Below are 15,282 nucleotides of genomic sequence, written 5' to 3' on the forward strand. Positions count from 1 at the left end.
TGTACAGTGATATCTTTATGTCCTAAATATGGTTATATAATAGTGCAGAGTCTGGCAACAACCACCGTCTTATGGGAAAATGAACACGGGACATCCAAATATTTGTTTTTCAAGCCCGAGAGCTAAATCCATTAAAGAAGCACATTTGTTTGCACGTCCAACACACTCGCGTCATATCAAGTCCCTTCCCCTATTCTAATGTACCGGGACAAGACGTCGCTGTAGTAGATAAAATAATAGGGTGTCTTATCATTGGAACTCTTCGTTTCTCACTGCCAGTCCTCGTAAATGTTTCAACTGTGAAATAAGTTCCCGACATAAGGTATTTTTTCACTCGCATCTGTGAGTGTTTCTTATACTGTAGTTCAGCCAGGAAACAAAGTACACCAATAGACATGCTCATCACTCAGTGCTTTGTGGATGAGTGACTAGGATGTTTATAGGAACAGAGAGGTTCCCTGTCTCCATTCTCTCTCTCTCTCACTCTCTCTCTCTCAGTTCCTACTAACTTCCTACGTATCAGTGGGGCATGTGTACACATCTTTAATCATCTGGCCTATTAGAGCCTCCTCTCCCTCTGCATAGCACACCGTAATTGTAGTATCTGTTGGTCCATCCTGGCCCATTACAGTAATCGGATCCCAATGCAGGGCCCAGTGCCGGCTGGCCCCACTTCCCCTGATTAGAGCAGCTGGAGGCACGCCAGGCCTGGCAGGGTGGGGCAGGGCAGGGGAATGGTGGCTAATCGTTTTCCCTGGGGTTACTTACAATTGCGGTAGGCATCTGCTGGTCGCCACTTGCTTGCGAATACCCTGTGTTGTGAGTACTGTAATTGGCCCATGTAGGCCCTACTGACTATCACGTTTTTGTGAAGGGATGGGTCCATTCACCAAGTTAAATGGACACTCAGGAATGGATTTTACAGTGTAAATTGCTCTCTCCCAACTCTCTTCACTGGTTGTTTATAATCTTGCTATATCTCATTTTCTCCATTATTTTATACAGCCGTTACCCTTCCTCCAGTCCAGCCAACAAGAGTTAGCAAAAACACCTGAACTGTCTGATCAATTGAATATCATTTATTAACTGTTTTGTGGTCATAAATGACTGGGAGCAGTGCTTGTCTCCATATGGGTGGATGATGACATACAGTATGGAATTATTGAAAGTAGAAACGTGCCTGTCTGTCTTCACAAAGTGGATGGGCCCCAGTGATGAGCTCCTAAAGCCAGTGTGGAGTTTGAAATGTACTTCAGAGGGCAGGAAAAGGAGAACATTCATCCTTTGTGTCCTCCGTCAGTGACCCTCGGCAGTGACCCCCTGCATGCCAGATTGACCCTTCTGGTGACTGACGAAGCCGCCTCATTACATTAGTCCTTAACAGACTGCGGCTGATCCCACAGGAGGATTTGCATGTGGGAAATGGCAGTAGAACGTTTTTTTGCGTTACGCTATGAGGCTTTGATTGACACTCATTGACATACAGTATCCGCTCCGTGTCCTTAAGCAGATGTGCACCTTGTCTGTCACTCCTATCTATTGCGTGTGCGTGTGCACACACACACACACACACACACACACACACACACACACACACACACACACACACACACACTCTCTCTCAAAATCTGCATTTAAAAACCGGGTATAGTCCAACAGATCATCAACATCATCCACAATGATGGAGGGGAAAGAAACTGGTTGGAATAACGTGTTCCTTCCATGCGCTATGGCCAACCGGGGAAACTCCCCCCTGTCAGTTGAAAAGAAGCGGCTTGGACTCCTCATGCATTGAAGGAAGCATGAGGTCAGTCCGTTTCTCTCCCCAGGTTGGCAGAGGGAGTGTAGAGCCCAGGATTACATTAGATAATTGACACTGGGTGAAAAAATGGGTTACAAAATTGTGGGATAAAAATGTATAAGAATAACATCTTATGATCTACATGGATTTTGTTATCAGCCAATAATGCGCTTTTGCACAAAATAACACCCATCTTTGGTGGGGACGTAACAACTACAAATAAAGGTAAGAAAACCTTCTAGCATGAAATTTTCCTTTGAGCTTGAATACAGGCCTATTGTGAGTGCATTCATTCATTCATTCATTCGAATCTGTGGGCTTGTACATAATTTGCCTTCGTTATTTTGGAAATGTATTTTTGGATCTGTGTAGTTGAAGCCAGCTCAGTGGCCTTGTGATTAGAGTGTCCGCCATGACATGAGACTGGGGGTTGCCCAGATAAAATAAAAAATGGTACCCAATGTCTCCCTACTTGGCACAGCATATGGGTTGGAATAGGGGTAAGATCCCAGAGGCATCCTAGCGTCATGTCCAGGGGGTGTACTTGTACGTCATGGCTGGGGGGTGTACTTTTACATCATGGCTGTAGGGTGTACTTGTACATCATGTCCAGGGGGTGTACTTGTACGTCATGGCTGGGGGGTGTACTTTTACATCATGGCTGTAGGGTGTACTTGTACATCATGTCCAGGGGGTGTACTTGTACATCATGGCTGGGGGGGGGGGGGGGGGTGTACCTCAAGCCGCCTGGCGCTACAGAGACAGGAGATACCGTAGGCCTATGGGCCACATGGCTCGGAATCGTTTGTTCTCAAGGCTTTTAGTTAGCCAAGAGTGCTGTTGGGAGGCTGTAGCTCAGTGAGTAGAGAGAGGCTGTACACGACACGTGTGGTGATCAGAAGGTCGCCATTGTCCCTGAGCAAAACACTTAGCCACTAACATCTTCAACTCAGAGGGCCTCTGAGCAGCCAGCAGCCGGGTGAAGCTGAAACTGAATTTCCCATGGGATTAATCAAGGTCTGTCTACCTTCTTACGCACTCCACTGCTGTCTGAGCCTATACTGTAGCACAGTGCATTGGAGTGGAGAGTAGGCCTGTCACAAATTATTACATAATAATTGCCTGATTGCTATTTATTTTATAATGGTCAGAATGGTTGCCATTCATCTGTGTCTGTCTGTCTCTGTCTGTGAAAGTAGCCAATCGACAATCTGTCATTTTGGTTTATGTGTTCCAATGTTACGACAAATAACCTTTAACTAAAATGTCGTGATTGTGGACAGTGGTCAGTGTGTTGTGGGCAAAGGCTGATGATTTGGTATGCATCATGAATCTGGACTGGAGTGGTTGTTGCATGGCATTCCTCACAGGGCCTCCTTCCTCTCCACAGCCATCCTTTTCAGAACCACTTACTTCCAAGCTCGACTCACGATGGCTGGTGTTCATGTTCGCACTGCGAGAGCGTCATGCGTCTGGAATGAGTGTGTTTGAATGTTTGAGGTTTCTCAGGCAGTGGAATGAGTGTGTTTGAATGTTTGAGGTTTCTCAGGCAGTGGAATGAGTGTGTTTGAATGTTTGAGGTTTCTCAGGCAGTGGGGGGTAGAGGCTGAGCGTGCTCCAAGCTTTCCTGTCACCCGCTCATGCAAAGCTTTTTAGGTTTCAAATTGCTCACTTTGTTGAAAGTTTATCCCTAAACATTTTTTAAGTATGCTGCTTGATCCTGTCAAAGCAATTATTTATAATCAAAGACAGTATGACACAACTGTGAGTCTGTTTCTTGGGGCTAATCAGAAGTTGGATGGGTAGTATCTTTTTGATTTGCGTATACAGTACCATGTTGACTGAAGGATCATAATAGATGCTACATTTTCTAACGAGGCTTGTATAGCCGGCAGCTACACGGTGTGTGTACAGTACATGCGTTGCGTGTCGACAGACAGCTGAGTCTTTCCCAGGAGGTTTAACTGTTTGGAGACTATGTTTTCGCTCTTGAATATCCGTCCGTCCGTCTGTCCGTCACAATATATTCATTGATATATTAGTCCATACCTGATTTTCCTAACCACCACGACTGTATAGGACTGCATCCGTTACTACAGATTCCATGTTGAAAATGCTAAGAAGTTTAAATTAGGGAAAACCCGAAAACAAGAATTTCCCGATCGTGCATATTTTTTAACTGAGCACATGTTCTCACTATCAACACTGACCACATACTGTGTCCAGTCAATCAATCAATTGCCCACATTCATATGATTTGCTTTGACATCTTTCACATCTTTATTTGATTTGTTGCATTGCATGTTTTACAAGCGGCAAACAAAAGATGCAAAAGAGTCTTGATGAAGCACTTTACGTCAAAACAAACACGGAACATCTCGAAAATGTCAAAGCAAATACACAGAACCGACCCCAACTCCATACCAAAAATTAAATCTCAACAAAACTCAACAGGGAAGATAATTGGATAACCAACAAAGTGTTGAACATAAATTAAAACGAATCAACAGCAAAAGTTAAAAAAAAACCAATACATTTACAATGATGCTATTATGTATGGTTGTGGTACGTATTTCCATACTAATCCTGAGGAATCCTGGCCAAAAGACGAGGGGGAAAAAAAGGTCTCTTCATGATATTTTCTGCTTAACCAAACTTACATTGATCCTATACACATACATTGTCACATCCATTTAAGGAAAATACTCATGAGCATCAACACCTGTCACTCTCTCTGACATACTAGGCCGAGTGTGATGAGTGGTGGTATTTACATTGGCTTTTACTGTAGTCTAATGTAATGAACAATCCATGAGATCCATGTGTGCCTCATAAATCTATCTCGTTGCCAAACGTGGATAAAGCATGTGCGGCCATGCTTGCCAAAAACAATAAAATCCTGCCATAAAGGAACACTTGAGCATATGCCTTGCCTTTGGATAACGGGTAAATATATATTCATGTAATTTTGTTAAACTTTAAATAGTTGCCCAGTGCCAGGTGTAGCATCAAATGTGTTGTAGTGTTAACGATGTTGGTGCACTATTGGTGACAGGCAGCAGTGTTCATTTTGTCGGCAAAAACTATGATGAAATACGTTCGACATTTTTTCACGGACGAAAACTAAATAACTAAGCTATGATGTCTAAAACTATGACTAAATATATTGTTTATTATATTGTTAACAATAACATTATAAATGTTAGGGAGAGACTAGTGGAGAAGAAATATATAGTAGAACTAAAAAGGCAGGTCATTTTATGTTTGGTTGCGCTCTGAAAATATTAGATCTACATGCTCACAACACTTTGCGATCCAATGCATTGTGAGCTTGTAGATCGGCTATTTTCAGCATGCAACCAAGTCAAATCTGCCATTACAACACCAACATCCTTTATTTGATAAATTGCAACGCTGCAATTTATGATTGCAACTTTTCGGACTTACTCACTCTTTTTTTCCCCGTTTTTTGTGAGGGTACCTAGTATAAGGAACACGGGGAGAACATGCAAACTACAGACAGAAAGGCCCTTTTGCCAACCCCGCCTCGGGTATGGGCACTGATGACACGGAGGGGAGAACAAGCCCACAGTGTCCCCAGCGAGAATCCTGGGTCTTCTAGCTGTGAGGTGATGGCTCTACCGACTGCACCACCATTCCCCCCCTAAAACCTATACTTCATTGTCCAGAGTCACCCAAGAGTCCGTACCAGCTAATGTTCTCCCCAGAATAGATACGCGCTAGGGTTCATATGGGTAATAAAAGATGATGATCAGCATAATGGTAAAATTCCCACTGTTGAGTATAAACGCAAACCTCAGTGGAATGTTCCTTTGTGTCATCTTCAAGGGCGTTAGCCAACTATCAAACAAATTGCTGTCCTGTCATCAGGGTGCATCTTAATTGATGAGATTTATGAGGGAGAATCATAACTAAATGAGGAGTCACTTTATACATCTGCTGTGGCTTTTTTGATTGTCTTCAGCTAGAACTCCCTCGGTGCTGTTGTCTTCTGTTCATTCTCCCCACACATTTTATTCTGTCACTGTCTCACACCCACACGGTACACACATGCACAAAAAAGGCGCGTGTCTAAGTTCACTTAAACACAAACTCAAGTAAGTTGTACTTACTTGAGTGTTGTATTTTTTTAACACATTTTTCGAGAATATCTACTTTGAGTATTTGTATTTCTGGGTAGGCCAACTTCATATCACTGATAGATTTATTTTTTTTATGTGTGGAAAATCTTTGAATTGGTTTTGTCTAAATGTCAATACAGCAATGCATTGATATTAACTCTATCTCTACCGCTACCTGTTAGCATAAACCCCAGTTCCCAGTGCCAGCTTACGCGTTCACTTTAAAAAGTCGGAGTTTGCCCGCCCCCCCACACACTCGCTACACACACGCTAGTATCATTGGAATACACACACACACTCTTTACCTTTCGTCAGAAGCTTTTACATGGCAGGGACGTCGCGGTACAAAGGCACTAATTAAATCCGAAATGTGGATGGCAGAAAATCCACCAAGGACAGCGATCCTAGAATCTGATTTATGGAGGCTTAAAAATCCTCCTTGGAACTGCTTTTCACTGTGAATATATTTTCAATCCCATAGTTGGAATGGTCGGGTGTTGCTATAGGAACCGGACCAATGTTAAAAGCATCCGTAGGACTAAACCATTATATAGACGGAGTATACGTTTGGGTACGTGTATATATACATACCTGGGATATAACGCCACCTAGCGTTGACGTACGTATATATACGGACTTGGGGAAAGAAAGAACATGGACATACTTTTGCATAGTATTTTTCAAAAGCACATACTTTTGAATTAAAAATATTATTTTTAAAAGCAGTTATTTAACTCTAGTACAAATTTGACAGAGCAACTTTCACTTTGTAGTTGAGTAATATCACCTGGTGTTTCTATTTGACTCAAGTACTGGGATTCTGTACTTTGTCCACCACTGCAACCACAGTCAGTATTGTACAGTATGTCCTCTCTCCAGAGATGATGTAGGCGTTTGTCACAGGGAATTGAACATCTGTTTCACTTTCTGGAGGCCACAGAGCAGGCGTGACTGGCAGTCCACCACCCCCTACACCTATACCGTACCTCCTTTTAAATAATGGCTTTATCCTTTGATTTCGGTGCAGGGTGAAGGCACGGGAACATGCTCTGAGGCTTTCTCTGTTGCTCGCGGGCGAAGGAATAAAGTAACATGAAAATGTTCTTTTATGAACACTGTAGCACAAGTGCGTCTTAATTAAGACCATCAGAGCTTCAGATCTTAAAGTGTGTGAGAACATTTTCCAGTTCCCGGGGTTATAAATCATGGTTTAGCGATGCTTTCCACATTGTGGAGTCTGGTCCCCCTGGCATTTTACGGTATTTACAGTTTTTACAGTTTCTACTTACCAGCATCTTAAGCCACAGGCTATTATTAATATGAATTTCAGTTAGCATTAGCTGTGCGTAATGTACAACATACAGTACAGTCATATAATATATGTACTGTACGTTGGCTCTACAAACCATTATAATGAATGGGATACAATTGAAACATCCTCTCTTTTAATTGTGTTAAGAGCTCATAATAAGTTTGTGATCAATTAAAGTGTCAGATTTAAGCAATTATCTCTTCTCCTTCTCAACAGTGCATGAAAGGCTGTTGACAGACACAGCTCCTGTGACAGAACTGTCTGCTGTTTGGTGCTGCTAAATATCCTATTGATTAACTTAACTTCTGTAAACTTAACCCTTCTGTAAAACTGCTTCCGTTTATTATAATCCACACACAAACAAGCTTTAGGACTGGTTCGATTGGCTTCCATAGAGACATTCAGGGTTGGATTGGTCTCCATGGAGACATTGGGTGCTTCTTGAGGACACACTACACGGTGACTGCACACGTGTCGTTTCATGCAACACTATATTTATTTGCATCTGTGACGCAATGTGGTTCAAATGTGTATTTTTTGTCATTATGTATTGTGTTTTATTGTGCTTTACATGCTGTGATCAGGGCGTCCTTGAAAAAGAGACATACCTCTGGTTCTCAAATTGGGATCCGGAGACCCCTAGGGGTCCTTTTTTAGGAGATTCCAGGGATCCACAGCAAAATAAGGAACAGTTTAAACACAGAAGTCCTATTATATCTTTTGACAAATTTGACATCTTTTCTTTTATGAGGGTCGCTGGCACAAACGCTTTTCAAATGGGGTTATGCGGCCAATTATCAATTCTTCACATGAAAATGTTTTATTATGTGTACCTTTTATTATGTGTTAAAGGGATAGTTCAGTTTTTAACTTAAGCTGTATGAAATACTTCACATTAACATAGTGGTTGCGACTGTATTAAAAAATCTGAACTATCCCTTTAATAAAGGCCATGTCGCTCTACTGTACATCCATCTACAGATGGTTGACCTGCAGCAGCAAAGCAAGGCAGCCGCGAGGTGTCAAAAAAGAATGTCATCATTATAGAGAAGTTGTCTTTCCTTCCTTTCCTGGAAACCTATGTTACAACATAGGTTTCCAACTAAGTGCGGCAATTCATGTCCGTGATGAGAAAAACATATTTGTAGTGCTTTGAGTCCTTGGATCCTGGGTGGCTGCCTTGACATGTCCTACGTTTGTCTGGAGAACGCCAACGGCATTCCTTTGTTGTGGGAAATGGTTCAGGTCTCTATTCCAGCAAGCTTTTATGGATATATCCCCTAAAATACAGTATATAAAGTGTATGTAATGTGTGTATATATAGTTTTTATTTTATTAAGTATGTACTTTTGTTGATCCCATGTGGGTTCATATGAGTGAAATACCATACTGTGAGACGGCTTATATTTATTATAAAAAGGCCTACAGTGTAAATCTGTTCTTAGTCAAATCCGCTTTGAATAGAGAATAGAGAAACACGTTCACATTAAAACAATATATTTTTAAAGCATAAAAAGATAAAGACTACTGATGCTTATTGATTACATAAGTGTAAGAATGTACAATTATTATCGAGTGCCGTGATTTTTCCGCCCCCTAAATACCATCATGGTAATAATGGGGAGGGGTTAGGGTTATGATGTCGCTAAAATTATGTTATTTTGATTGGGACTTTTGACTGGAAGAAACCAAACATAGACAGGGAAGACATATTTCAATATTCTATTAGTCTATTAGAGTAATGTTATCTCCATAGACACATGCAAAACGGAAAGTACAAAAAGCACGGTTCCGTCTCTATTCTTTTAATACTCTGGTACGCTTAATTTTTTTTGATAATGCACGAAACAATATTGCTTTCATCAGATGTGTCTCAACCACCATGACACCATTACATCATCTTTGCAAGCCCTTCTAAATCTAATGTAAATACAAATTATGGTTTTAAATGGGATTTAGTATTAAACTCAACTTTGAAAAATAAATTGGCTGTGCCATTTTGTCAATTTCTCAAGAATGAATGCTATAAATAGTAAAACATTTATTATAAAATGCAGTTCTAAAGTTACATTCTCTTGAAGCTGTACGTGTTTTTAGGGAGGACCGTCATAGTGGGTGAGCATGGAACTGATATAGAATATCAGTCACTAACTATAGCATCTGGAGCCATTATGCGCTGTTACAAAACCAGTCTATGTAATGTGAGACATGCCTCAATAATCTTATCTGTCAAATAGAAATAATGTCTGTATCTTGGGATAAAGCATGTGGAAGCATGGCAGAACTCCACCTCAGCTTGACTTTACATAAGCCACTGGTTCTCAAAGTGGGTTCCGGGGACCCCCAGGGGTCCTTGGGTGGATTCCAGGAGGTCCGCACCTACAGTAAATGGTTGATGGTAAGGAACCAAATGGACCCTTACCAGTCTGTAACTCTGAGAGTTACCCTTATGGGTCCATTTGGTTCCACGTGTACACTCTCAGAGTTAAATTAACAGTATTTACAGTATTATATGGAGGACCCAGAGACTAAAAACGAATCGTATCAAGTGTTAGTCCGGTAACATAATGCATATCAAACAGAAAGTCCTTGAAATGAAAATAATCGCTGCTATTGCTATAAGCAGCCTGTCAACATATTCATAGATTAAATTAAATCTTCAGTCAGGGTGGGTCTAAAAAAGCACTGCTTTCAGTCAATAGAATTGTTCACACTTCAAGTTCACACCCATTATAATCTTGAGATAACAAGCTGTCCTTCCATTGAAATCTCATTACACCATTAGGCCCCACCGCAACTCATCTGCGGTAACTACTAAGCAATTGCAGATCCAAGCCTGAAGGCAGCATGTGTAGATCTGCACTTCAGACAGCCGCTTTGCAGACCGACTGCGAGATGAAAACATCTGAGATTCAGCCGAGTTCGTGTTGTCCTCGTCAGATATGGGATCACTGTGTGACCCATAGCGAAATCTAAGACGATGCTATCGCAACATGTGGACTTCATCTGATTAAGCTCTTGTAGTTCCTGAGCTCCTTTCAAACGGCGCTTTACCTCATTTCCGTTCCCGCCGACCACCCCCCCCTGCCCCCCCCCTCCCGTCCCGTACCTCCTGCTAACTAAAAGGATAAAATTGCAAAGTGAGTCATTATTCAAATTGATGCCCTTTTCCTCTTCCTTGTTCCCCCTCCTGAGTGGGTCCGGTGTCTCTCCGTGGACCCCGGGAACCCTGGAATGCTGGTATGTTGGAATGCTTAGCACGACACCAGATAGGCACCATTCCACCGTGTAACCAAGTGTGACCGTATAGAGTTTTTTTTCCTCGTTTCTACTTTCTACTAGAGCAGCAGTGTTTCCCAAACTGTGTGTCAAGGTTCCTGGTGTGGAATTTTAATATTTTAAATTTCAATATATACAACTATTCAAAACTTTATTCGTTTTTAATTCGCCATGTCAGCACTTTGTAACTTTAAACCTGGCATCTGTTTTGGGCATGTTTTTATAGAGAAATTAAAAGCACATTTTCAATACTGTATAGCAGTGGTTTTCAACCAGTGGTCCTTGAGGGGGTTCCAGGTGGTCCCCAGCTAAATGATGGAGAGTTGGTAACCAAATGGACCCTTATAGTTACCCTTATAGATATTGAGAGCGTAATGGACCCTCCTTTGTCCATTTGGTTTCATTTTTGTTAAAAATCTGCATTACTTAATTTACAAGAAGTCTGATCAGTGTTTGCCTGTTATCTCTCCTAATGGTACCAACATCAATACAGCATGGGATTGTGACATATATTTTCTTATCCAACGATAACAAAATATTCTTTAGTTTTGGGTCTGAGAGGCAAAATCTCAAATGGTGGTCCGTGGCTCAAATGCCCAATTTTTTTTGAAAAATCACACCCGTGTGAACTGAGTGGTGCAACTCCCCTCTCTCTACCCCCCCTCCTCTCTCTCTCTCTCTCTCATTAGCAGGCAACAGTGCAGCACTATCTCACTCTCTGGCACAACAGCGCCCCTACTGGTACTAATAGTGTACTAATGGTGCTCATAGTCACATACTGTAGGTGCATGGGTGGGTGAACCAACACATAGGCGGGTGAACACGGACATTGCTGTTCCTTGGAGTGGTTGCACCACTCAAAAAGGTTGAAAGCAGTGAAACATGCAGGTGTTAGAAGCTCCAAACGGAGCAACACAGTGGAAAACCAGGAATGTACAATGTATGCATGCGCTGTGTCACTTTTGCGTTGGCTATTCAAAAATAGCAGATGTACAAGCTCAGTGTGTCACTTCGTGCCGCTCTGCGAACTTGTACATCTGCTATTTTAGAAGAAAATGAAATCACAGTGGTGTGATGTGAGGGGCACTCACATCACACATCGCAGTTGCCGCCCTGACTCCTCACTTTTCGGTCCTCACTTTTTAATCCTCAATTCCATTGCTCAGCCAATCACAATTGGCGACCTCACTTTTCTGTCCTCACATTTTACCAGCTGCTGTGTAAGCACAGCTGGTAAGACGTAAACTAACCCAGGTAAAGTAATGGTGCATGCGTGTGCGCGCAAGTCCAAACATACACGCTCAGAGTCCGACACTAGGTGGAAATTAAACTACATGCATGCATGGACATTAACCACAAGTTTGCCACGCTTCACTTTTATTTCTCAACCTGCATAATTATACTGTACTGTGTTAATTCGTCTATTCCATACATGGTGGACCACCACCGCAGATATACATAAAAGCAGCTGGTATGAATATGTCCTCATTTCTTGTTATCCTCAATTCCGTTGCTCAGCCAATCAAATCATTGCTATGGGGTACACACAAAGCCCTCAAAAAAAGGCAAAATCTCAAAAGTGAACTACTGATTTTGAAGGCATTTGTTGATCTCAATGCGTTAAATACCTGAGCAGTGAAATACCCAAGGTCCATATTTAAGTTCTGCCAATCTTTAGGTGTCCTGGCTCTGTGGGGCCCTGCTAGATCCTCAATGCCCTCTGTCTCTGCCACGTAGGGGTTAAGGTCAAAGGGGCCACGTTGAAGTGCACCATCTGCGTTAGCCTAATTAGACCCGGCACCATGCACCTCCTCACATACAAGTGGAATTCCCGCGTGGGTTTTGGAACGGGGCTAAAATGGGTCCCGAGTTTAGACTACAATCAATACCCAAACAACGGCAGCTTTTCAATACCGACTCGCTCTCTCCGAAGAGCGATCAACAGCTGTATTCATGACCCCCAGATGCAATATTTAACAACAACACATCACCACGGGGCAGGGCATGACGAATGGCACTTAGCCTCTCCGCGCATAGCGCATAAAAAGGCTCTCCTGTGGCTGCACCCAACGGCAGGAAATGAGCTCATGAGAGGGAGGTGAAACAATGGCGAGCAGTATGGGGCACCGCGGCGCTACGTTTTTCTTTTAACCAAATGGACCGGCGTGTGTGTGTAGGCCTTCTCAGGGCTGTGAGAGGCAATGGTCCCTGAAGCTGTTTTCCGCCAGTTTAATGCCACCAGAGAGAGTGGTCTTTTCACAGCGTATAGGTTTGTTCCTAAGTGCCACCATAGGAATGAGGAGTGCTTCCTGCAGATGGTTGTCATTTCCTCCAGTTTTGTCCTATAAGAACAGTATAGGAATTGTCAAGGTTGGTTTTGCTGGGGGGATGGGGGGGGGGGGGGGGATTCATGCCTCTGCTTTTTATACCCCCCCTCTGGTCATTCAACTTTATCACTGGTGGTAGGGATATATTTTATCACCCCGCTTGTTCTGGTCAGAGTGAAGTACAAAAACACATGCATTTTTGGGATAATGTATGACATGTTTGATATTCATGTTTGATAATGTCACAGTTGAACTGTTGTTCAACGTTTTTCAAGCCACGGCTGCCTTTAGCTGAGAGATGAAGCATGAAGGAACCCCCACCCACTACAGTGTATAAAATGTTGTTAAACAGTAGATTAAACCTTTTCATAGATTTCATAGATGACTTCATCATAGACTTGTTTGACATACATTATCTTTACTAATCGGTTGGATTCACGTTAATGTATGTGACAACTTACCTTTTTAAACACTCAATATTTAGTCGACTTGACCATTGTCTCTGTAGTGCTCTTTTACCCTCCACACCAACTCTCTGAAAATGGCCAATCTCTACAAGCTCACGCTGCGATGCGATAGTGAGGCTTAATCCAGTATAGGCTAGAACAACACATGGTAATACATCAAATACATAGAAATAGTCATCAAGGATCATAACATAAGTCAATTAAACTACAAGTATACACTAGAATTCTATCTCTACATAATATGCTATCTAAAGTTGTGAGCTTGTAATGTTCCCCATTACGCAACGTTTCGGCCAGACCCCCTGTAGTAACTCTGAGGACCCCCTGTTGAAGACCCCTGCGGTACAGTCTGTTAACATTAACCCTGGCGTTCCTGTTTTCGACAAAAAGAATGTCAAAAATGCGTGACCGTGTGTGCCTTCTCTTTTCACACAGACGAGGTAAACGTCCTGGACAGCCTGTCCCTGCAGGTGTCCAACGGAACCAACGTGTCCATGACGGTGGAGGAGGACAGGTGTTCAGTCCTACACGTGGGACAATACTCCACCCTGGCTCTGCCCCTACGACGGCTCTTCACTGACGGGTACATACATTTATTTACTGTGCTTATAGCTTATAACTTTTTCATGTCAAGGACCCCTAAGTGGACACTAAATAGCCTGCGGACCCCCATTTGAAAAGATATGCAGATATTCTCAACCCGTTTATTTTCAAGGACCCCCAGTTTGACATGCATTAGTCTACGCGCCCCCATTTAATGGCATTTCTATCTCTGGGACCCCCAATTTATGTAGTAAAATCAATATTAATTTAACTCTTGAGTGTACAAATTTACAAGTTTGTACACTGAGTTACAGACCCATAAGTGTCCATTTGGTTCCAAACTATAATTTAGCTGGAGAGCCCCTGGAACTCCCCTCATTGACTCCTGGGGGTCCCCGAACCCCACTTTGGAAACCACTGGCTTATATGCCTGTAAATATGCAGGTTTATACCATCCAAATAATGCGTTATTAATATCAGAAATAAATAAATCTGGTTTATCTAAAATGTGTAGTTACTGTAGCTAATATTTTGTGTGTAATATAAGGCATTTTCTTATTTTCATTAATCGCTGCTGAGTTTTACTTTTCATGCCATCCATCATTGAGCCCAATTTCCCTGACTTCTATACTGTCAGTACAGTAGCGAGTACAGCTTGCATCTTGATTGAATGCTTCATAGACAAAAAGGCATACAGTATGCAGGAAAACATATGTGTACATGTTCTCTTTCAAAGGGATAAAACTCAACAAATCGGAGGGCTTGTTTCCATTGTGGTCCTAAACTCACTAATATCGGTCAAGCACAGCATGCTTGACCGCAGGAATAAGAAGAAGGGAACATAATGTTCTTGTCGGCCAAAAAACCACGGATTTCAAAACTTAAACTGTTTTATGTTCTCTCATTTCATGCCCTACTTTGACACGCAAGAGTGCCAAGCAAAAGTGCAGACGCATTGTGAGCTTGTAGATCTGCAATATTTCAGAAATGTTTAGTTCCATTCCCTGAAGGTTTCCACTTTCCACCCGACAGCGACGATATATTATGTAATTGAACCCGTTAAAACCGGGAAAGCAACCCACTGTGTCGCTTTAGATTTTTGGCATTGGCTCTTAAAGAATGGCAGATATACAAGCTCACGGGCACGCGCTGCAAGCTTGTACATCTGCCATTTCTTGATGTTTTTATAACAACTTGTGTGTGTGTGTGTGTGTGTGTGTGTGTGTGTGTTGCAGGTTTGCAGATGAATTCAGCCTGCTAGTTCAGCTGCGGAGCCCACGGAGAGAAGAGCGCAGTGTGCTCACCATGATCGGTCCTGACAGCCACATCATGCTGCAACTGCGTGTCAGTGCCTATGCTGTCATCTTTATAGGCACACAGCAGCGCCATTATGAGTGAGTCTGTGTGTGTG

At 42.4% G+C, this 15,282-nt stretch overlaps 1 protein-coding gene across 2 annotated transcripts in view; it reads left to right on the forward strand.

Moving 5' to 3' along the window:
* The window catches only part of LOC308309931 (uncharacterized protein), a 157,073-nt gene that overhangs the window by 23,290 nt on the left and 118,501 nt on the right, over positions 1-15,282 (forward strand). For both annotated transcript variants that reach the window (XM_080755912.1, XM_080755913.1), the window contains exons 3-4: positions 13,764-13,911; positions 15,107-15,265. In XM_080755912.1, coding sequence (XP_080612038.1) covers positions 13,764-13,911; positions 15,107-15,265 — 307 coding nt within the window. The remainder of the gene's footprint in view (positions 1-13,763; positions 13,912-15,106; positions 15,266-15,282) is intronic.

The sequence above is a fragment of the Protomyctophum bolini genome (genome assembly GCF_963924005.1).
Source record: "Protomyctophum bolini genome assembly, chromosome: 22".
Classification (NCBI taxonomy): Eukaryota; Metazoa; Chordata; class Actinopteri; order Myctophiformes; family Myctophidae; genus Protomyctophum; species Protomyctophum bolini.